We start from the raw sequence: 23,821 nt of genomic DNA on the forward strand, positions 1-23,821 counted from the left end.
TTTGTAAAATAATCCTTTGTTGAAAAATAAATGAATAAAACATTTGTTACCACACTTCAAGTCACGGCTCACCGGCAAACCTCTCGCGGCACCTACGTTAAAATCACTGTTGTCGGGAAATTCATGTGAGCATCATAACGTTACTTTTTTACGTTGGAAAACGCTATTGTGACGTCATGTTGATAAAAGTCGCTCGCAGCCCTTGCCCCACCACCCGATATTGTCACGAGCCGCCACTGATACATTGTCAATCTAAATACCGCTCGCCGCAGATGAATAAATCCTACATGTTTATCATAATGATGATGATGATGAATGAGATTGCGGAAAGGATTAATACTTAATCCATAGAAAATTAAAGGTCATTAAAAGATTTGCGTGGCTTGAAGCCAGGCCGTAATCTGTTTTGTGAAAGCAATGTATGCCAAAGGGCAACTTTTATAAAACACCGGTCGAGGTATACACAGCAGAGCATCAAACCCGAACGACATATAGTAACAATGACTCTCCTGTCTTTGTATAGCACATCACTGAATGGATGCATGCAGTGCATGCGATTCAATGCGTAATTGCCACGGGACGCATCCTTAATGAGTATGAATATTGATATGAATACGTAATCGACTTTGCCTTCTAATAAATATATCTCTGATTACGGGTTTGAAATAAAAATCGTTTGAATCTGATTATCTTTGGAACAACCCTCGGCTCTTTAGTCCTTCTGTCAAAGCACTATTAATTACGTGTGTTTTTTCTTAACCAGGAGGAGACGAAAGGCGCCGTTACTCCACCGCAATACACCCCTCCCACAAAAAATCATACTGGCTCCGTTTATGTTCGTGATGCGAAAGACTTGTAAACAGCGTTGATATCGTTTTCTCTTGTTTTAACAATAATATTATCAACAACACATTCACAGCAATGCAAAGGGATTAAAATATAACTCCCATTTAGCGATCCTTACTAAATCTAATACGTTACTTCCGATATTTTGAGATTGCCAACATTGGATTACTACCAGTGAAGCCATTGAGGCAACAAACTCGTGATTAATTCGATTTTTCTGACTGCCACATCGACACGGTTTCGGCTGTGGAACGTTTGAAGTCGAAAAACCGAATGTTATCGATATTGCCATATCACATCGGCGAAGGGGATGATCTATTGCTAATTTCATTTCACAATCTTTCAGTACTAGCTTTCACCGCTAGCTGTCGTTGCATAGTTGTTTTCCGTCCGTGTTATATTCTAATTTTTCTCGTCTGTATTACTATATTGTATCAGTATATTTATATCTTATTCTTCACGCGAGTATAAGTTTTTCTAGTTGCTGTTTGCTATAGGCTATACGCTGCATTGTTGCTATAGTTGAATTTCCATTCATGCTATTTGTAAGGTATTTTCATTATTACGTCATGAATCCGCCATTTCGTTGTGAATTTAACTCCGTTCAATATCTTTTATCGTGCAGGTTGCTTCTGATATGAGGCACGCGAAAACTTCTTCAAGTCATTAAAAATATGAAAGTACAGGTAAAAACAATCTTTCTAGCTATCCACCAACTCTCATGATTAGGGCGATTTATTTGACCGAAGAAATGGGAAAGAACGTTCAACAGCAGCAGTTGCTGGCTGACAACACTGAAGTTGTGCGTGTATACTGCTGGTGAAAAACCGTGTTGCTTCATTCTGGCAATGTCTTGTCCACATCGCAATTTTTCATCATGTGCTTCTTGATATAAGAACCATGCAATGCCCACCCAGTCTTGCTTCAGTTGGGATATTGCGGTACGATGAGCATAATACCATGTCCATCTATTTGTGTATTTGAATGTTTCTGATTCACGATGAGCAGACAATGGACCGGCCGTCTACAACGGTAGGCCTACGAAGTACGCTACAAGCTGTAAAATGCCAAGTGATAAGTTCACCGACAGTGCAAAATCCACGACACAAACGAAATGCAGGTTGCAGAAAAGTTTCAACTATGTAAAGAATTTTGACATTGTTTGACCTTACGCTACAATTTTGACCTACTTTTGACTTTTTTTGACCTGTCAAAAAAAAAATCGCCCTACCCATGATTATTATCTTTACAAAATATTTATCATCGTCTCTTGACGGTGTTCTGTTTCGTGATGTTCTTACAGTCATTGCTAGTTTTGAGTCATCACTAATAACAGTGACGTAGCCAAGTGGTATATGATTTGAGAGTGGAAATCCCTTCCATTTAAAAATATTCCTGGTTTTCTGGTAAAAATGCGATCCGATTCCGATAAAATAGAAATTGTGCGAGAATAAGCGTTTTTGCACTATCCTTCGCCATTTTCTATTTTGAATCCTTCTGGTGTAGGCTGCTGGTGCGGTGAAGCTTGAAGTAGGTTATTTATTTGTCTACGAGGGCTCTATCTGGTTGCTAAACTGCGCAGGCACGTGATTCGCATCTATTCGTAGGTTAATTATTTCTGTAGTATCACGATTTATTGAAGAGCCAGATGTAGCGTTACCCAAGCGGATATATGCTCATTACGCAGTGAACCTTGAACGAATCCGAATGTGGTTCTCGCCGCATCCCGCTCTCTGCTCTACGGCGACTGAATCCCAGGTTGGAAATCAGCGTGAATCGAATAGGCCTACACGACCTTTGGTTTGCGAGGCAGATGTGTAACCACTGAGATACAGCTGCAGCGCCATTAATAAGTCAAATATCTAGGTGCCGATCGCAGAGTGTGAAGAAAATCCTAAATCTAAATCTTATCTAAATGTAGAACAACCCACATCTATTTGTTCTAGCGATGGGCGATATAGGAACGTATAGTTTGGAGCACCGGGGATACCAGCTGTTTCTGTCCGACCTTTCGCATAAATGTGAATAATACCACAGGTTAATGTTTAAACATTGCTGCATGTTGTCGATTGAAATGTCAATATCTGTACAATGCTGTTTACACAGTATTATCGAAACAAACGGAACAGAATGCTTGTCGCAGTAAACATGTTAAACATATTCGCTTGCTCAGGCCGTGGAGTTTCAAAGTGGGTCATATTCCGAAACGGAGAAAGTCCTCTCTGTTCACTAAAGCTATGCTTTATAATATAGTGACACCATACGTGCTCCTAAAAACGTTTTTTTTAAGCATAGCTATTCGAATAGAATTTTAAATAACTGTGCCGCGAGGGATTTATATGTTTGGGAACCATCGAGTTAATCAGTGGCGGCTCGTCCTATAGGGCAACTGGGGCATTGCCCCACCTAAAATTCTGTTCAATAACAATTTAACCATTTATAGACGCACAGCAATCAATATATACCGAGATCACAGCGAAACCCGCGTTCTTCTTGTGCTTTCGCTTGCAAACGCCCATACATAGCGAAGTCTCTGCGAAAATCGAATTCTCTTCTGTGTTTTCGCTTTGTGAATGCCTAGCCGGGGCTTGCCCCGGTAGCGCTCATAACAAGCTTTCACTATCTATTCTCTCAAAGCCGCGCACAATAAAGAAACGGTGATTTACTCTCTCCTATTCGTAAAATGGCCGAGCAACCGGGGCAAATATGCCTACTCGCCCTTAAGGTGTGATGTAACAATCGTATCTATATCTGAACTCGGTTACCGTAATATGCGTTGAGTCGACCTTTGCTGGAATAGGTCGATTTTGACGGTGTTTCGCACCATGATAATTCTTGAAACTTGGTATGATATGTCGTGAAGGTAGTATTTAACACTGCTCCAAGTTTCAGGCTTGCTACTTAAAGATAATGGTAGTAATTCCGTTTCCGAAGTTCAGTGTGTGCTGATCTATCATGTACATAGTACAGCAAACAGATTTTACTCAAAAGCCGGTATTGGTCTCCATTGATTTTGACGATGTTCTATACCGAGATCGGTCATGACATTTGGCACGGTAAGTGTTAGTATCGACCGCTGTAACAAGTTTTAAGTTTGTCACTGAACTATGTGGGTGGTAATTTCGTTTCCAAAGTCGAGTAAGAGCTGACTCTTCATTTATCGCCAACAAATTTACGCAAAAGCCGTTATTGGTCTCTATTGATTTTAACGATGTTCCATACCTAGATCTGTCATGAGCTTTCACACGGTATGTCTTGATTTTAGTATCGAACACGGTGCCAAGTCTTAAAGTTGACACTCAATGATTGAGGCAGTTATTTCGTTTTCGAGGTCGAGTATGGTAGAGATGCGCGCTGATCTGATACTTAGCCTACCTACGTCATTGTGGATCTCACGCAAAAGCCGGTGTCGGTCTGTGCTAATCTATATAGTCTGCGTTCCATAACGAGATAGGTGATGATATTTCCAATGGTATATCTCGATGATCGCATGAAACAGCTAACCAAGATTCTCGGTTTGCATTCAAATATTCACATAATTTTATGTTCGCCAATGTCCATTTCACTGTGAAATTGTGGCCTTCAAACCATTTGCTTACAATCCCCTGTCAATTGCGATAGCTATTTCATTTTCGATGTCGGCTAACAGCTGATCAGTGATCATTCGATCAGCCTATTCCTCGATCTATTTTACTCAAAGTTAGGTGTTCGTCTGTTTGCATTGATTTTGACCTACGTCCTACGTTGTTCCGAGACCGAAGTTCCGAGGCTGCTGTCCTTAGTTCTTCAAAGACCATTCAAATTGATGTTCTGGATTCAATATAACAGGCCCAATCTATGAGATAACAATTGCGTATGTGTCCGAACTCGTTGACCTTTCCAGTTAGGCTTACGCAATCTCTCGAGTTCTAGTCATTGGAATTAGTCAGGTCAAGTCAAGTGCGAACATGAATCGTATTGAATCTTTATTCCGTACGTAGTTTACGCAGTTGCCTTTAGAGCAAAAATGAGAGGTCTAGAAGTTGTCCACATGTCCAGTGTATTGATCCAATCGTACGCCGGGTGCCTCCGCTTTGGTTGCCTATTATCACCTGGTCGTAACCAGAGATGGCCACAGTCCGGTTCAGGAGCCGGAGCAGGATTTCAATGTTTTTTTACCTGGCCGGACTGGATCCGGATTTCGAATTTGGGGTGACGGTCGGATTTTAGGGTCTATCGATTTGCGTAATCTATAACTCTACCATGAAATCAAAACGCATGCTACTAAGGATGACCTGATACTTGATTCGTGGCATAGGGACGATTCTTAGTTCACGTACATTTTGTAAAATAATCCTTTGATTAAAAATAAATGAATAAAACATTTGTTACCACACTTCAAGTCACGGCTCACCGGCAAACCTCTCGCGGCACCTACGTTAAAATCACTGTTGTCGGGAAATTCATGTGACCATCATAAAGTTACTTTTTTACGTTGGAAAACGCCATTGTGACGTCATCTTGATAAAAGTCGCTCGCAGCCCTTGCCCCACCACCCGATATTGTCACGAGCCGCCACTGGAGTTAATGTGTATTGTTTAATCAACCAATGTCTTATAAGCACAATACTTCTTCGAGGACGAAGATAATAAAGTTGGATTGGCTATAAAGTCGATTATCGCGTTCGTAAGGGTTTATCAGCTCAGGATTAAGGAAACCAGTCGATCGCAGCATATTAAAAGTTAGTGTTAATCTCATGATTTAACAAACTGCAACAAACTATCGACAACTACTTATCTTTAAAACTGCGTACAATGCGTAGCAGAGCGCTATTAATATTGTATAATCCGTTTCTTATTTGTACCGTACTAATCGGACACGACTTTTATTTCGCGATGATGATAATTCTACATACACAGTGGCAGTATCGTTATCAACAAGCTGCTGTTGCATCATAGTGTCCTATATGGTGTCGACACAAGCAAATCGCACGGTTCAATGAAATTGTATCACGTCACAGTTTCCATTTGGCTACAGGCAATTTGACGGTGATTTTTGACCGACTTGCCGAGCATCAAATTTGATAAAACGGGTATCAATCGAAAGCTGCCGCCGTACTGATTACGAAAATATAAATTTTATTCCGCTCGCGGCCCTGGAACCCCCACAATCAGCCTCTAATTTTTCATTGTTATGGAGATTGGCATTGGGACGCAACAATGCTGTCTGGCGAAACGACAGACGCAACAATACTGTCTGGCTCCCTTTTTCTCGAGCACCTGTCTCGTTTCGCTAGACAGCATTGTTGCGTCCCAATGCCAATCTCCATAACAATGAAAAATTAGAGGCTGATTGTGGGGGTTCCAGGGCCGCGAGCGGAATAAAATTTATATTTTCGTAATCAGTACGGCGGCAGCTTTCGATTGATACCCGTTTTATCAAATTTGATGCTCGGCAAGTCGGTCAAAAATCACCGTCAAATTGCCTGTAGCCAAATGGAAACTGTGACGTGATACAATTTCATTGAACCGTGCGATTTGCTTGTGTCGACACCATATAGGACACTATGGTTGCATCCAACAAATTGACAACTGACAGCCTATAACGCGTTTTCGCATTATGATGAAACAGATAACGCCACTTGATTGAAAACTCGGGGCATCTTGACTAACCATCGCGCGTAACCTTTAGCAACTTTATGCGTCGCGATTAGCAGTATTTAATCACACGATTACCATTCTTGCGGATCAGCTAACTTTATTATCTCCGCCCAAAATGCGTCCCGATTAGCAGTTTTTAATCACGTGATTAGCATTTTCCCTTATCAGCTAACTTTATTATCTCCGCCACGACCGGACAAAAGCAAGTACGCATATGCCCGACCGATTCGACTCTGAGCTGAGTATTCAAGTTTTGTTAGTGGTAACTAGAGCCGGGCATCACATCACAATCACAACTATAGCCGATATAGCCTACACGCTGCCATTTAGGCTTATAATGTCGATATTATGTTCCGGAATTCACAGGAATTCGACGAAATCCATGCAACCTACACATGCCATACTGATACTTCTAATGATTCATCATTCGTAATCCACCGATCCATATGACTTGACTTTCATAACGGCATGGTATTCAGTATTCAGTATTCATTATCTTTCCAATAATATTTCCGTCGTGTAAAGAAAATGGCTGGTCGCTCATGTAGCTGTATACCAGTGCTCTTCAACCGGGGTTTTCGTACACCCTAGGCCCTAGGGTGTACCACTCGAATGGGTTGTACAGGGGTGTACCAGATTCGAATTACAATGAGCCGATGGCCAGCTATCACAAAGGCAGGTTTGTGCGTCGGTACAGGTTGACGCACAGGTTAATGAGCAATTTGGCAGTGCTCTTCAACTGGGTGTTTCCTACACCCCAGGGTGTACCATAATTTTTGAAGTGTGTACCACTCGGATTGGGTGTACAAGGGACAGGGGTGTACCAGATCCACATTATGATGAACCGATGATACGATGACCATAGCTATCACAATAGATACGCCAGTTAACGCTTCAAAACAGATTGACTGGATGTGTAATATCGTACAATGTGATGCCATCAGCAAATATTTCTTATCAGTTAACCTTAGGTAATGGACTTCTACTTCCTTTTCGAGGGTTCCATACTATTTCCGAGATGAACATTACCGAGAATGCTATTACCGAGAATGGACATTACCGAGAACGGACATTACCGAGAATTGATATTACCGAGAACGGACATTACCGAGAATGGCCAATGTCAAGAATCTAGCTTAATCTAACGGACGTTGTCGAGAAATTTATACCTGAGAATCGATACCGAATGTGGCAACGCCGTTAAGCACACACTCGACCTGTTCATATGCATAACATGCCTGTATTGCATTCTCGGTAATGCCGATTCTCGGTGGTGTCCATTTTCGGTATCGTCCATTCTCGGTAATGTCCATTCTCGGTATTGACCGGGCACCCTTTTCGAGTAGAGCAGGGTGGAATTAGCATGTGTTCAGCTTGCGATATCTGTCTGATGATTCTCGAGGAAACCACCGCTACAGCTGAGACATTTTGAATTGGTGCTTCCTGCGGCAAGCTTATGAATAGCGCAGAATACATGCTTGCGCAGCCAGGGGGTCAAGTTTGCGAACCACTGCGTTAGATGGTGGTCCAGTAACCTGGAGCCGTGGTTAGTATTTAGCATTTACTATACGTTGCAGCCTCGCTCAAATGTTCATCCTAATTTCGGCTAGGCCAGGGGTGCTCAACCTGCGGACGTACGGCCTCATTCAGCCGCAACCCCATAATTTTTCGACCTTCTACACATATTTAAATTAGCGTGTGTTGGCGGCCGTCATTATGCAACCAATTGTTTCTGGTTCCAGTCTCGGCTCAGCCATGTTTCTATGTGCCGGAGGTTTATCTAGGCTCCTCGTCGCTGTCGTAGCGTTTTGAAAAGCCTAGCCCGTCGAAGAGTGAGCCGAGCTCCAAAGTCAGCAGCAGAGTCCTGAAAGTGGACGCATGTTAGCGAGAGAGAATGAAGAGTGGGAGTGCGCGTGCAAGCTAAAGTCGTCCTTATTACCCAAAGCAAAGACACTAATGTTTAAGAAATGCACTGTCGTGGCGCACAAATTCTAAACATGCGATTATCGCCACTGTCATTGATGTGTAATAGAAATACCAATATTAACAATACAAACAATCCTGATGGGAGGCCAAGAAATAACAATATGCAACTAATGGATTAATAAAAACCGGAAGATGCAACATTAATATTGTGCCCAATATTTTCGAAGATACTCTCCATCAGCTCTACGGGTTAATCTGATCACGTGAGCTGAGAATGAATAAACGTTTGACAATAATATGTGAAACCACCAACATTTTCGAGGAAATCCAGTCAAGGGGCAGAATTTTCGCGGTCCGCGTGACTGCACACATAATTCTAGTATATTTTCTTGACATTTATACACGCGATTTTGGTACATAAATTATGTATTGTCCTGCTGGGATGTTTTGCTTCTACGATAAGAAAACTTACGCAAGGCATATCTCAAGAAATAATTGAAGGCACAGAATACCACAAGGGTGCTCCGCGGTGTTAAGTTCACAGTATCAAATTTAATATGAGTATTTGTCGTCCCTGGGCCATGGCGACTCCCCGCTGGAATCCGGACGTATTGCATATGTAATCAAAATGCGGCGTTCTGCGTTATCGGTGTCTTATATGGTCAGGGGTGTACGAGTTTTGAGAAAATGTTAAAAGGGTGTACCACCACGAAAAAGGTTGAAGAGCACTGCTGTATACAATATACTTATACATAGATGTTTGAACAACAATATCGTGAACGTGTTTTTACCAGTGACGTAGGGCCATGTATCGTTTGTGATGCATCGTAAACATATATGATGCCGCGATGACCGATCACATCTTATATTTTTAAAGGGGGAAATGTGCGTTAGCTATACCTCTATGTCCATACCCCGTATGATTTTTATTGTGATGTCATATACTATTGGTCTGTTTTGTTCTCGGTGAACTGGTATATTTAGTTATTATTAGGGCAAGTTTTTGTTGCACTAAAATCCCGAGAAAGTTGCACTTAATTTTAACTAAAATTGCATTTATAATATTTTTAGATTTATTATGGTATGAGATAGTCGAAAAGTTCCGTTGTAAAAACCAACAGTTTAAGATTTGCAGGATATCTGACTATTTCGTTTCTTTCTTCGTTATTCAATCGATCATGCATACACTTTGATGTTCTTTGAAACCTACATGACAACATTTCGCAGTCAGCTCCTGCCGAGCTACTTCCGCATTTCAAGGACGGCCTCACGAGACCGCCGAAAATTACATTTTTTCCGTTACGCAGGAAGAAAATGTCACAATGCAGATCTAATTTTACGCAAAAAAGCCATACAATGCGATAGCTCATAAAACAAGTCAAACACCATACCCCAAACCCCAGGTCCGCCAACTCGGCCTAAGGCATTGCGGCAAAAATCAATACCCTGAAAAGGTGACCCAGTGAAAATATAGTTAGTATCAATGACGTTAGTTTAAGATTTTTTCCAGAATAAAGTGAGAAGATTTGCATTATCAGATAGTAGACACTAGTCACGGATCTTTTTCTGTTTTGTATGAGTTTTAGTTCATCGTATCACTTCGGTATTCTACTGCTGTAAGAAGATTCAAATGCCTTGGCTATAGTTGTTCAATGAATGTATTCGAAGTAAATAGAAAGCGTGGTTGTGGTATGCGTTTACGACCGAAAAACCTTGTTACTTCGAGTTTACTCTAGTAATAATTGGATCGACTACACACTTCCCAGACAATCTTAATCCTGCGAATAAAACTAATTACCAACGCGATCACAATAGGATCATGGTAAATTAATCAATGGAACACGGAGTTGGCGGTAAAGTCAACTTGGTGAGTATTTGGATCTAGGTGAAAAAAAATCATTTTTTGCTACGAACTCTCATTTTTAAATTTTGCTGTGACTTTGGAACAAATACGAGGCAATGCATGATCCTATCTCTAATTTGGGCAGAATGCGAAGGGTATTCTGAATTTGGGTTTGGAAATGAGGTGAAATCCGAAACATGATACCTGCTCTTCTCTCCAAGTCTTACTCCACATTCTCGCGACTAATACTAACCGTAAAAGTCAGATTCCCAATACAAAAAAAAAATGATGCCAATCGTATACGCAGTATAAAAGTTGTTATGCTTTTACTTACTGTATGCAGAATCATACTTAATATGCATCGCAAACGCATTTCATTTCAACAATAACAGCAGCTTAGGAATAAACTGTTTGTTAATGTTGAGTGCCGGGTCAGAAGCGTCAATTTTCATACTTAGGCTAATCTGACCCTACCAGCAAGCATGGCGTATTTCCGCACCTGTATTTGCTGGATTATATATTAGACTCATTTACGCTGATGGTTCATGGTGTGAGCAAATATTTGTTTTAATTAAGCGTCTGAGGAATCCGAATCTATATTATTCGTATACTTGCGCAGTGTACAGTGGCAATTTGGTGAAAGGCATATAGTGTCATACGATTTTGAGGAAGGAGATTTCATGTTTTAAGGACGCAGTTCATGTAGAGTACCGTCATGACCTACGTCTGAAAAGTCTTCGTATCCTAGATACGTTATGTTTTTCATGTAGGCTTAGGTTTTCTTGCGAAAAAGAATAATTATTGCCGTAAGTTTTGACACCATTATTATTAAAATGTAGATTTATATTTTGGCCCACGAGCGCGATCCGGCAGGTAGGAATTTATTTTCTATGACCCCACAGAAATAACTGAGCACGAAAGGATATATTGCTTGGGTCATGGGTATGATATCGTATATGAATATTGCCTTTGATTTAGAGGCATGTTGCACTTGAATAAAACGTTTATTACAGTATTTAATTTATGTGAAAATATTTGCTTATACGAATATCGCGATGTAGTTCACATCATCATCAGCATTTGTAAAGTACATCACAAACTGCCAAAGTATGAGCACAACCTTGTAGAGATTCAGCACTCTAAACTATGACTGCAAATTAGCTGCTTATGTAAGTTGGATATTATAAATGAACGACCTAGATCCACACAATATGGCAATACGGTGTTAATCCACAAATGACTTATTCGACCAAGTATGAGTACAGCACCGCGTGGTCTCCAGATCGTTATAGCCTACCAACGCTTCAACGAGAACTTTGTCAGCTGCACCCACGGTACCAAACGTACTCATGAGTATACCGTTCTGCCGTTTGTTCAACATCTTCATATCTATCATATATCCATCACATTTTGAAAACAGATTTTAGATATATCCTTTACTACATTATCACGGAGGACAATGGAACAGAATTATCCGACTAACCAGACCAACGAAAAATCTCCTGAGTTGCCCGCATACTCAAATTATGAGAATTTCGCACCCGGATACCAACCACCACCGACGTTTCCCACATATCCTAATGGTGGAAATGGTGGACCATACGTCAACCCTGGCTACACACCATCTGCATACAACGCGTACCCTCAATCAGCAATGCAGACGGTAACGGTAGTGCAACCAGCGCAGACAAACGCTCTACAAGTGCAAGCAGTCGTGGTGAGTTTTAAATGTTATCAACTAAAATCTGATTGTGATTGACATCAACGGTGTCAACGGTTGGGCTGTGGTCTTTTCCTGCCAATTATTATGATGCATGAATCGCATCGACGTGTGACAGCTGGCATATGGGCACTTGGGAAGAATAGCAAATGTGAAAACACCGAATGTCAAAACATAAAGTGTATTCATATTGAAATGAACCCGAATATTTTCGGCTGACACTCGTCAGGGGTAATCGTCAGCAACTATAGTAGAGAATTGGAAAGAACATTGTATATGTACAATCGTATCACAAAATATGACGTCACCAGCATGAAAGAGAGAGCGTTCAATGTAATATTTTTAGGTGGTACACGACTCTTTTTGTCCTCTGTCAACAAAAGGAGTTGGTGTACCACCTAAAAATAGTGCATTGAACGCTCTCTCTTTCATGCTGGTGACGTTATATTTTGTGATACGATTGTTGACATACAATGTTCTTTCCAATTATCTACTAGTTGCTGACGATTACCCCTGACGAGTGTAAGCCGAAAACATTCGGGTTTATTTCAATATGAATATACCATTCAATTGTATATTGAAGTTCTGTACCTCCAAGAAGCCCTTCAAAACATGAAGGTACATAACCTTCGGTCATTTCCACCCCAGAACACCAGAAAACATAAAGTTACGGCCAATATGCGACTCCGTAAAGGATGATGCCGAATACGGTCCGTGGACATATGAGCATGCGACACTTCGGCATGCGACACATGAGTATGTGGGTTAGGATACAGGTTAGGGGTGGGTTATGGTTGGATTTATGGTTGGGTTAGGTTTAGGCGTGGGTTGAGGACATATATATGAGGTAATTTCAGGGCTGTGTTTCGGGTTAGGGTAAGTTTTTGGGTTATAAATTCACATGTTGAATTGACACATGCTGAAGTGTCCCATGCTGAACTGTCTTTTCCCATTGTGTCGCATGCTCATATGTCGGGCAACCGCCGAATAGATCGACGGCGATATAATCTTCGCCCAAAATGACCGCAGCATGCTGACCGAAACCTTCGATATCGATATGTTCGGGCGCTGTAATGACAGGCGCCGAATAGTGGTGTTACTGCAATATGAGCCCCGCGGTAGACTACAAATGCGACCCGCAGCAGAAAACAACGCACCATGTAAGGCAGGGGGCGGGAACCTTTTTCGCCCGAAGAGCCAAATTGGCCCTATATTTTCCATTTTAACTACCAAAAGCCATGTATGTCAGTAAACTGTTACGTCATATTGAAAAGTCCGCGACGCCATGGTATAATTCGACCTCCCTATATGGGATTCATCGTGTGCGCCATATTTTCTCTGTAAAAATTGCCACTGCTGGTTGATATATTTGAGCATGCGCAACATGAATAACGTGAATCTTTTGTAAGTTACATCTTTTCATTGGTGTATTATAGGGGGAGAGCCATACGATATATTTCGAAGCTTAAGATGATTACCATTATTATTTCCAACAGACGTAGGCAACAGCAGAAGTGTGAATCTTCTATTTCGTATTTAAACGCTTTTTGCAGTTGAAGCGTCTTTTGGTGTTGCATGGTAATAATGATGGTTTTGTAGTCTGGTTGAAAATTGGTGAGGTTTGGCTTCATACAAAACTTGAGACTTACGTCAGTTATACGAGAACGTAGGTACGTCTTGATGCTATATATAACTGCGAATTCCCACAATCACATGCGTAGGTGAAGCCAAGCATGTTATCTACAGCATTACATATACATATCACACAGAAGGCATGGTACGGGCGGAACAAGCCTCACCTAGCTATGATAGTGCAATTCATCGTAAATACCTTAAAACAGTGGTTCTTAACCTTGCCCCCAGCGCCCTCCAAGGGGCGCTGGCGATTGTGAAGGGGGCGGAAACGCTCAGGGGGCGATATGGGGGGCGCTGGGCTCAGGGGGGCGGTATGGGGGGCGCTGGAGAAAAATGGCTTCGCAGTAGATGATGTGGTGGTAGGACATATCCTTAATGAGTATTCAGAGCAAATTAACACCGAAAACTTCGTTATATATAGCCTTCAATATACATACAGGTTTAATTGTCCATGGGCGCCTAAATGACTGGCACCGAATGTTCCTGTCTTGGCACTCTGAATCCCAGAAGACGAATTCCATCTGGCAGGGAAAAATTATATGCCAGTGAATAAATACCAATTTGAAATCGTGTGCGTCTTTTAGTTCAGTACGATTTGGCGACAGGGATATTCTTGTTGGGCGATATCCCTGTTGGGCGATTCTATATTTTTTGATATAGCAGACAGGAGGTCACGAAATAACATCATGCAACGAAGTCATACCAACGGGTTCGCCTGCCCGGATATGTTTAATTACTAGTTACGGGCCCTACAGTTTTCAAGACACCTCACAATGTTCGCTTTAAGTTTTGATGAGTCTGCGCACACTCAACAACTCACTGCGATGATCCTTGGACAACAGTGCGTAACGACTAAAAAAAGGTCATAACTTCGGATTTGTTGTGCGCAACGTAGATTTTCTGTGCGCAGAGACCGTGCCAGCACTGCGCACGTGCGCAGCTTAGAGGGAACATTGCACCTCACTCAGCTCTACCGGTAAATCTGGTAACGTGGGCAGAGATGACAAGAAATTGATAGCAATATATATGAAATCCCCAATCTTACTGACCGATTTCAGCATGAATTATCGACAGTTTTCGCGCTTCGCAATGGCTCGCTAAACAGTACAGCTGATTCCTTGGCAATAGCGAACAACGTGATGGGGGGCGGTCGGTTTATCACCCTATGGGAGCCCAAGACCCAAGTTTTTTCGGGGGCCTGACGAAGTGCCGTTTCGTTCCTGCCAACGGGTATACGCCCGAAGATGTATAATTATTATTGAGGGGTCCTACTTTTTCAATCACACATCACTCAGCTTTACCGGTAAATTTGTTCACGTGAGCAGAGAGAGGATAAAAATTGATCTCAATATACATGCAATTCTCGATCATATTGACCAATTCAATCATTAATTATTGAAATTTCTCGCGCTTCGCGCGTCTAGCCGAGAATAGCTGCCTCAGTAAATGGACGCCCAATGTAGATGACTAGTATCAGCAAATAGCCGACAGCCGAATGGGGGTCTGGGGGCGAAGCCCCCCGGAAGTTTGGTTTATCACACGAGGGGGGGGCTCAAGACCAACGCTTTTTGTTTTTTGGGAGGGCTGACGAAGTGCTGTTACGGCCCTGGTAACGAATTAGTTGTACCTACGGGCACGTTCGAATATGTTTAATTATTAATTACGTGCCCTTTATTTTCCTATACAACAGCTCACTCAGCGCTACTGGTAAATCTGATTACATGGGCTGAGAGGATAAAAAGTTTTTAGCGACTTATATATGTAAATATCACCTATTCATTCATGCATTATAGAAAATTTTGGTACCTAGGGCGACCAGACCACACAAACTTTCCTGACCACCGAAATCACGCTATGGGGTTCATGGGGGCGAAGCCCTCAGAAGTTTGGTTTATCACGCTATGGGTGCGCAAGGCAATCGTTTTTAGGGGGTTGAAGAAGTGCTGTTAGCCCTCCCTCTTACTCATTGTCTTTATTACATTCCTTACAATATGAGGTTGGGGGGTGGGGGGCGCTGGAGCACGATAATTTTTGAAAGAGGGCGCTGGAGGAAAAAAGGTTAAGAACCACTGCCTTACAATTTATGATGACTGATATTATTTGAATGTCATTGTCGCACTGATTCCGAGAATATTAATATTGATCTAATTATCAATTCTCAAAAGCACGGTTGTCAAACTCAAATGACGTCAAGGGCCGGATTCAAACCTTCACATAGCCCGCGGGCCGCACCAGTCAAACGATTCCAAAATATGACATCAAAAGCAATGTCCTTCTCTTTCATTTGAATACTTAGCCTGCAGCAGGGGTGTCAATAAACTCAAATTCAAACCCTAAGATTGCTCGCAGGCCGGGCCATTTAAATAATTTCAAAATGCTACCTCAAAATCACGCCATTTGTTTTCCATTTTAATCCGTTATTACCAAGGCTTTATACAGAATAGTATATTACATTACTAGGGCGGGTTTATTTTACCTAAAAAAAAGTAAATTTTGACCTAAAAATCACAATTTTGACTTTTTTTACTTAAAAAAACTTAATTTTGACCAAATTTTGACCTAAGATATGCAAATTAGGTGTTTTCCCACATAATGGTAAAATTGTACCACTTATCTTCATTTCTGGTTGGATCTGACTGTCCTAACGAAGTAGTTTGGCCTGAAAAAACGTTTTTGGCTTATTAACAGGCAACTTTTTACATGAAAAAAAAAACAATATTTTAACGAAATCTGGCCCTATGAAGAATTCCAGTGGTTACAATATGTATTATGGTAGAAATAATTAAAATACTTTGTAGTACAACGAGAGATACTGTCCTACATTCTTGGGTAGAAAGTGCACGGACTGCACGTCCTTACTAAGAAGCTTGCCAAGAACGTTCAACAGCAGCAGTTGTTGGCTGACAACACTCAAGTTGTGCGTACACTGCTGGTGCTGGTGACACACCGTGTTGCTTCATTCTGACAATGTTGCCTACATCACAATTTTTCATCATGCGCTTCTTAATATGAGAATGATGCAACGCACAAGAAAACTTTCTTCAGTTAGGATATTGCGGTACGTTGACCATAACACCATGCCTACCTATTATTTGTTTTATTCAACCGTTTATGATTCACAATGAGCAGACGATTAGCCGTTTACAACGGTAGGCCTATAAAATAGGCAAAAAGCGGTAAAATATCACATTATAAGTTCACCAATAGTGCAAAATCTACGATACAAACAAAATGCAGACGTCAAAATTTTTTTGACTTTATGAAAAAATTTGACAAATTTTGACCTAACGCTACAATTTTGACAAAATTTTGACAAATTTTGACATGTCAAAAAAAAACCGCTCTATACATTACGGATCATAGGGATTCTCTTCCAGCAACAATTTTATTCGCTAACAATGGATTTCGCGAAATAAGATGATTGGCTGGTTGAATACAATTGTAAACCGCTAAAACAGTGGCTCCTACGACGATAAAAGTTGGCATATTTCTATCCTGGCGGTAGCCCTGCGTATAGATTGGAGGTATACACCAGGTAAACGAGAAATTTGGAATTTGTTGCATTATTAATAAACCGCCAGTCCTCCACCAGACGGGTGTCTCTGGACGCTGGGGACCTTTTTGAAATAGCCTATGTTGAAATTATATTTCGTGTAGATATTATATTGTCTATGTAACCTGCATAAGACGGCTTCGCAATGGCGTTTTTGCTTCAGTGAATAACTACTTTCCAATCTATTACTCCATAAAAGTGTGCGTTGAGCGACACGCCTACATTTTAGCGACACTACTACAAAGCTACTTACCAATCGAGAAAGTGGATAACTCTGAAGTTCTTTGCAATTTGAATTTGTAATTGTGAATGTTGCTTCCACAGTATAGTTCATTTCTCGCGGTAAATCAAGAATACAATCAATATTTGAAAAACGCATTGTCATACAGGCGTCACCATGTTTGCTATTCTCTTTGATCGATCAGTGTATCGTGCAATCCTACATTTCGAGGCGGCTACATCCAATTCCGGAGTGATATTGGTCGCCGGCGCGACAGCAACTTGAATTTGGAAGTTTTGACTTTAAAAAGGGGGTCAGAGCCTCTAACTCTGAATGCGCCACTGTTTTGACCTCTCAAAGACATGTTGTACTGCCACGAGAAACATTATTCCAGCCATGATTAAATGGTGCAATATTGATAAATTTAGTACAAAATCATAAGTTTGGCAACAAGCCAGATCTTATACCAAAAAGAGCCATATATGGCTCGCGAGCAATAGGTTCCCGACCCCTGCCGTGAAGGAATACGAATTTGGAATCAGACTCGTTCCACGAAATAAATTTTTCTTTGGGGTTAGTCTGGTACGTGTGCACTGTGCATGTGCAAGCCTGAAAATTTGCCGACATCAATTTTAGTAGCGACGATTTTTCCGGGGTCACGAAATAACTACCTTATTCAACAAAATAGTAGCTAACAATGGACCCGCTGTAACTTCGCGTTACTAAACATCAAATGCGTAGTAGCTTATACGCCGATACAAATAAATAGATAACACCTCGGCTCGTATAGGCAGAGATGGGCGGATTCCAAAATTTCGGGATCCGAATCTATCCGGATCCGGGTGACAATTGGAAATTCTGAGTCCGAAAAAATCCGGCTAAAATCCGACCGTCACCCCAAATTCAAAATCAGGATCCAGCTCGGCCAGGTAAAAAAAATCATTGAAATCCTGCTCCGGCTATGGCTCCTGTACCGGACTGTGGCCATCTCTGCTCGTAGGTGAATCGCGTCATAAGGGACCTAGTTTGGTACGGAAAAGTGTCTTTGTGTTTGAGAATGGTATGTATACGACGTACGTACAAACGATAATACTGAAATGACCCTTGGACGAAAGGGGTCAGGAGTTATGTTCATCCCCCCATGAAGCCAAAGACCCACGTTTTGGAAGAGGCAGAGATAATGCTGTGACGGGCCTGCTGTAACCAGCCTATTATTGGGGAATATAGTGTACCAGGAAGCTGTACTAAATTGATCTCAACACTTCATTAGAATCTTCATATTTCCGACACATAATGTTTCTGAATCCGAAACAAGTCATATTAATGCCTACCTCTATTTGACTTCGTTATTTTGTACTACAATCCTAATTGTTAATGAATATATAACATAACTTCAAGTGACTAACCACATTTTTATATTCTAGGTTGCAGGCCACGACATCCCGGATTACATGTGCTCATCCATTATCACGACTATCTTCATCAATTTATTTCTTGGAATCATTGCTATCATCTATTCTTCGAAGGTAATTGATTTCGAAACAATAGTTTTATGGAAGCTACAACTTGGGTTGCATTTAAAACAAAAATCAGTTTAAAACAAACATGTTTGAAACATGGATATTGTTTTAAACGTGTTTTTATTGTATTTACCATTAGCCTAGACGTCACGCATCTTCAATTGTGACATCACAGTGAAAATTGAAAATGTGGGGTAAATATGGTTCATTTTACGAGAAAGGCTGCTGGCCCATGTCGCATGGTAACATCAAGACATGCATCGAAATTAATTCGCTTGAAGACAAACTTCCAAGTTAACAAATTTCGCCCCAAAATACTCTATACTTTATGCTGTTGTTGTTGTTTATGGTATTCATGGTGTTTGTCGACTACAATAGTAAATTACACCAGGCCGATATTCCTTATTTTTGATTCCGTAACTGCCGGCTTGTAGCATGGCCCACTTCTAAGCTTTTGTAAGACACCACTAACGCGGTGGATCAAGCACACATTCCTATACTGCCAAAAGCTCAACCACAATTTCAAAACATTCTCTGCCATAACAGCGTACCAGATTTTTCTTTCGCAGCAAACCATTTGTGTCAAACTGGTCTCGGCACAAATAACTTGCGATCAAGCTAAAGCAGCGGCCTTCAGCACTTTTGAGTTAGTTGTTGCAGTTGATATAACGAGATGCTACGTGAGCTCAATATAATGTTTAAAATGGTACGGGCATAGAAACAGTTTTGGATGTACTGATATAGGCGGCACCTACATAGCCGACGCCGAATAGTTCTGTGTTGGAAATCTCAGAAAATGATGCACCCCTTGAAATGTGAATTTGGGATCTTGTCCGTTTTACGACTGAGATTGTCCATTTAGTTTGCTCTGGACGTTTACGCGATGCCAATATCTATTAACTATATAGCAGCCGTGAGATGACATAATACCAGCCCAACATACACCAGAATAATTAGTAACAACGGGTCTCTGTGGACCAGTGGTTCTCAAATTGGCGGCGAGATTCCCTTGATAGGCGTGAAAACATCTGAAGGAGGACACGAAGCCGCCTGAGAGAAATGAAGTTTCTTGGACTCGGCATGAGTTCAATTTGTATTGAAACTTCCAAGTGTCAACAATGGCAATAATTAGAATAATATTACGATTTTCAATACATAGTTGCGTGTGTACCATCCAAACACCGATGCTAGATTGTAATTGATAATGAACTTTATACCGATCAGAAATGTCTCTGAATTAGGAGTAACTGCTGAATTCGTGTAGGTATTATCTGATGCTTTTATGGTCTGTATGCAAAGCATATGTACAGTGTGCGTGGGAAGACACAAAGGTATGGAGAAAGAAGATATCCCTATAAAGTTGTTTCATATGCCATGTAAAATATGACTTTTGGATCCAAGAAACATGGATTTACCCACTTCGAGTATATCCTCAATTAGGACACATTTTGTATAATGCCACTCTCACAATTTTAATTTTTCGAGAAATTATTCAACTAAAATTTTTTCGTGCTCCACGAGATTTACCTCCAGCTCTTTTTACAGCTCTGTGTATGGTCCTGACATTTTCAGAGGTCTTTCAGAATTCGTAACCTTCCGTGCCCTCAAACTATGCGATGGAATTGCAAACTTTCTGTTTGATTGATATGACGATGAGGGGCTGAAAATTTTTCACTATCATCAAGGGGGGCGTGTCTCAAAAAGTTTTAGAACTACTGATATATAAGTAATTAAGTAATTACTTAATTATGTATCCTTAACGTGCCTTAGATTTTGGAAGACAATACTGCACTCCGCTGTACCGCCAAATCTGATCACGTGGGCTCAAAGAGGATCGCGAATTTATGCAATTAATTATATTTTATTGACAAAATTTTGGCATGAATATGAAAACTTCCTCGCGCCTTGCGCGACTACAACCTACCCACAGTGGAGCGTACTATAGCAACTAAGTGGTGCTATAGAGCAGGCGCGAAACGGGTGTGAAGGGGCGAATCCCACAATAATTTTGGTTGGTAATTCTATAGGGTGCGAGGTTGGGGGGTTTGGGGCAAGACCAACGTTTTTTATAGGTGGCTCTTTCGGCCCTGAACATGATACACGACATGCAGGTGGTTATTACAACCACACTACTGTACATGTACATCGAATATATATTTACTTAGTATGGATAGTTCATTACGCAATGACGAGCGAAGCTAATACTTGTGGCATAATAATGAACAGCGGCGTTCGAAAATCAGAAGTTTCTGCTATAAATAACCAGGTATATTATCGCACTCTTCCTTGTTAACGAATGTTCTTTTTGTTCAGTTTTTGTCAGTCTTCGTAAAACATAAAAAGTAATCATTCTTTCACAAAGAAGTGGATGGGACATGTGAAATAATCGATTGCAATTACGATTACCTAAAAATGCTGTAATCGCTGCATTCATAACTTTAATGAGTGACAATTCTGTGGTAGTGTCTCATATGTTAAGATAACTTAATGAAAATCACTTAACATCAAATTCTACTGGCATTATCTAGGGCAGTGGTCGGGAACCTTTTTTGTCCGAAGAGCCATATTGGCCCTATTTTTTCCATCTCAACTTCGTAAGAACCATACATGCCAATCAACTATTACGTCACAATTGAAAACTCGTGTCGTCATGGTAGCACTAATTCGAACTCACTACATGGGATTCCTCGTGTGCACCATATTTTCTCTGTAAAAACTGGTATTTATTGTTCGAAAATAAAGCTCGAAACGAGAGGTAAGGCATATACGGGCCAAGCCTCACTATTGATAACGCAATTCTTCGTATGCAGCTCAGAATTTATTATTACTGATTTTATTCAAATGTGACTGTCACACTGATTCTGAAAATCTAAAGACTTATCGACTTCTCAATTCTCAAAGTATTCGGCGGTAACATAACGTTGTGCTATACGCATACATTTAATCGCCGGTACTACTCAGAGCTATACTTACCAATCAAGAACATGGATAGCTATGACGTTGTTTGTAATTCGTGTTTGTAATTGTGAATATCACATCCACAACAGTTCATCCCGCTCCGTAGATCAGGAAGACAATGTGTATTTGAAAACTGAGTTTTGAAATGGGCGTCGCCATGTCTGCTATACTCTTTCATTAATCAACGTATCGCACAATTCAAGATTTCGAGTCGGGTACATGGAATACGTGAGTGATTTTGGCCGCCGGCGTGACAGTAACTTAAATTTGATGATTTTTGGAAGAGTGGGTCCGAACCCCAAAACCGGAAGACGGCATTGTCTTTACCTCTCAAAGACATGATTAAACTGCCACCAGAATAAGTATTTTGGCCGAGATGAAAATTGACCAACAAGTCGCTGCAATATTGATTAATACAGTGCAAGAATAAATATTTGGCAAAGAGCCAAATCTTATACCCAAAAGAGCCATACATGGCTCTCGAGCCACAGGTTCCCGACCACTGATATAGGGCAAGGTACATCTTTGAACTGTTGGAGTGAGTCGCTACTGTTATGACATCATAAAAAGTCGTGCGCGGAGACTCCACTCGAAATAGTTTCTCTAATGGACTTCATTTTGCCCAGTGTTACTGCTCATCGAGTACATGAAATTTTTCAGTATAAACGAGGCGCGAATGTTTCAAGTTGTAACATAATCGAAATGTTTTCATCTTGATGTCTTTTTTGACAGGCTAACAGCGTGAGATTTGTCAACCCTCCTCTGGCGCGATCATATGCTACCACCGCAAGGAACTTGAATCTCGCTGCCTACGTCATATTTATGATAATACTGATGACGTGTCTAATAATCATCTATGCATGATAAAAATGCCGTTCACTTGTTTTCCTAATTCCTTAAGTTCGATTTGACGGATGCACAATTGCATATTGTACATTGAATCTAAACAGATTTCTTTTCTATTTCATATTGTATCGGTGCAATAACATGTATTTGTCAGATGTGTATTTTTGTCTAATATTGACATGGGACATGGGAAGGGAATTTGTGTGGCCGTGGACTCGTAATTCAATAAGTATGTGTTGGCGGCCGTCAACATGCAATTTGAATTTAAGAATTGACTACCGATTTCTTGAGAGATTTCAATTAATCATGAAGTTTCTTCTCAACAAATTGACTAATACCAATTCGCCCACCCGAAGATGCATCATCATATATAACTTTCCCTAAATCTTCGAAAACACCCCTTCCGTCAACTCCACCGGCGAATCTGATCACATGGGCTGAGAAAGGATAAATATTTGATAGTAATATGTAAAACTACTACTAATAATGACGAAATTCATCAGTCAATCTGATTTTTTTTTTCGCGGTATGCGCGACTATGAGCAAATCCCATAACGTGACCTGTGACCCTCGCAATTTCGGTGCGTATGGTATGCCTATATATGAATAAAGAAATCAGTCCTGAGTTCACCGAAAATGGACATAGAAATGGACATAGGTATTTGGCGTCCAGCTAGTTCATTACGACCATGCCCTGGAATGCGGCCGTAGGCAACACGAGTAGTCGAAATGCGACCGTGAATAGCAAAAGGGTCGCCCCCCTGCACTAAATAACCGAACTCAAAGCCAGCACCAATGATTTCTGGAGCCACAAGGAACCTTGATGGCCGCCGATCTCGAGGAACACTACTCTTTAGCCTATATTAATATATGTGCTATGTAAGTACTTGAAAATTGATATGATCGCGTATATTGAAATCAAACGACAACGTCTTCATAAGTTTGTAACTTATTTGACCACTGCGAATTGAATGATCTCCACAATCCCTATACGTAAGTATTTCATTCGATCCCGTGACAGGAAATTGTGACACACGCTCCATTGTGAAAGGTGGAAAATTGGTGCGGCAAGCAACTGAGAATGCCCTTTGCTGGTGAAACCTATAGTCTGGCAA

General features: G+C 40.9%; 2 protein-coding genes across 2 annotated transcripts in view; one reads left to right on the forward strand and one right to left on the reverse strand.

Moving 5' to 3' along the window:
- The window catches only part of LOC145453504 (B-cell receptor-associated protein 31-like), a 457,607-nt gene that overhangs the window by 328,656 nt on the left and 105,130 nt on the right, over positions 1-23,821 (reverse strand). The gene's annotated exons all lie outside the window — the stretch shown is intronic.
- Positions 11,639-22,867, forward strand: LOC145453508 (uncharacterized). Its single transcript, XM_080331481.1, has 3 exons — positions 11,639-11,971; positions 18,807-18,908; positions 22,593-22,867. Exons 1-3 carry the CDS (start codon positions 11,714-11,716, stop codon positions 22,722-22,724), a joined length of 492 nt encoding a protein of 163 aa, XP_080187607.1. The 5' UTR covers positions 11,639-11,713; the 3' UTR covers positions 22,725-22,867.

Source organism: Botryllus schlosseri, chromosome 13 (genome assembly GCF_051294905.1).
Source record: "Botryllus schlosseri isolate E-star chromosome 13, Bs_hap1, whole genome shotgun sequence".
NCBI classification, from domain to species: Eukaryota; Metazoa; Chordata; class Ascidiacea; order Stolidobranchia; family Styelidae; genus Botryllus; species Botryllus schlosseri.

Bases quoted from the DNA above. Each gene is read 5' to 3' on its own strand.
- LOC145453508 (XM_080331481.1), top strand. From the start codon at position 11,714: ATGGAACAGAATTATCCGACTAACCAGACCAACGAAAAATCTCCTGAG. The intron at 11,972-18,806 runs GTGAGTTTTAAA...TTTATATTCTAG, and splicing joins TACAAGTGCAAGCAGTCGTG to GTTGCAGGCCACGACATCCC. The intron at 18,909-22,592 runs GTAATTGATTTC...CTTTTTTGACAG, and splicing joins CTATCATCTATTCTTCGAAG to GCTAACAGCGTGAGATTTGT.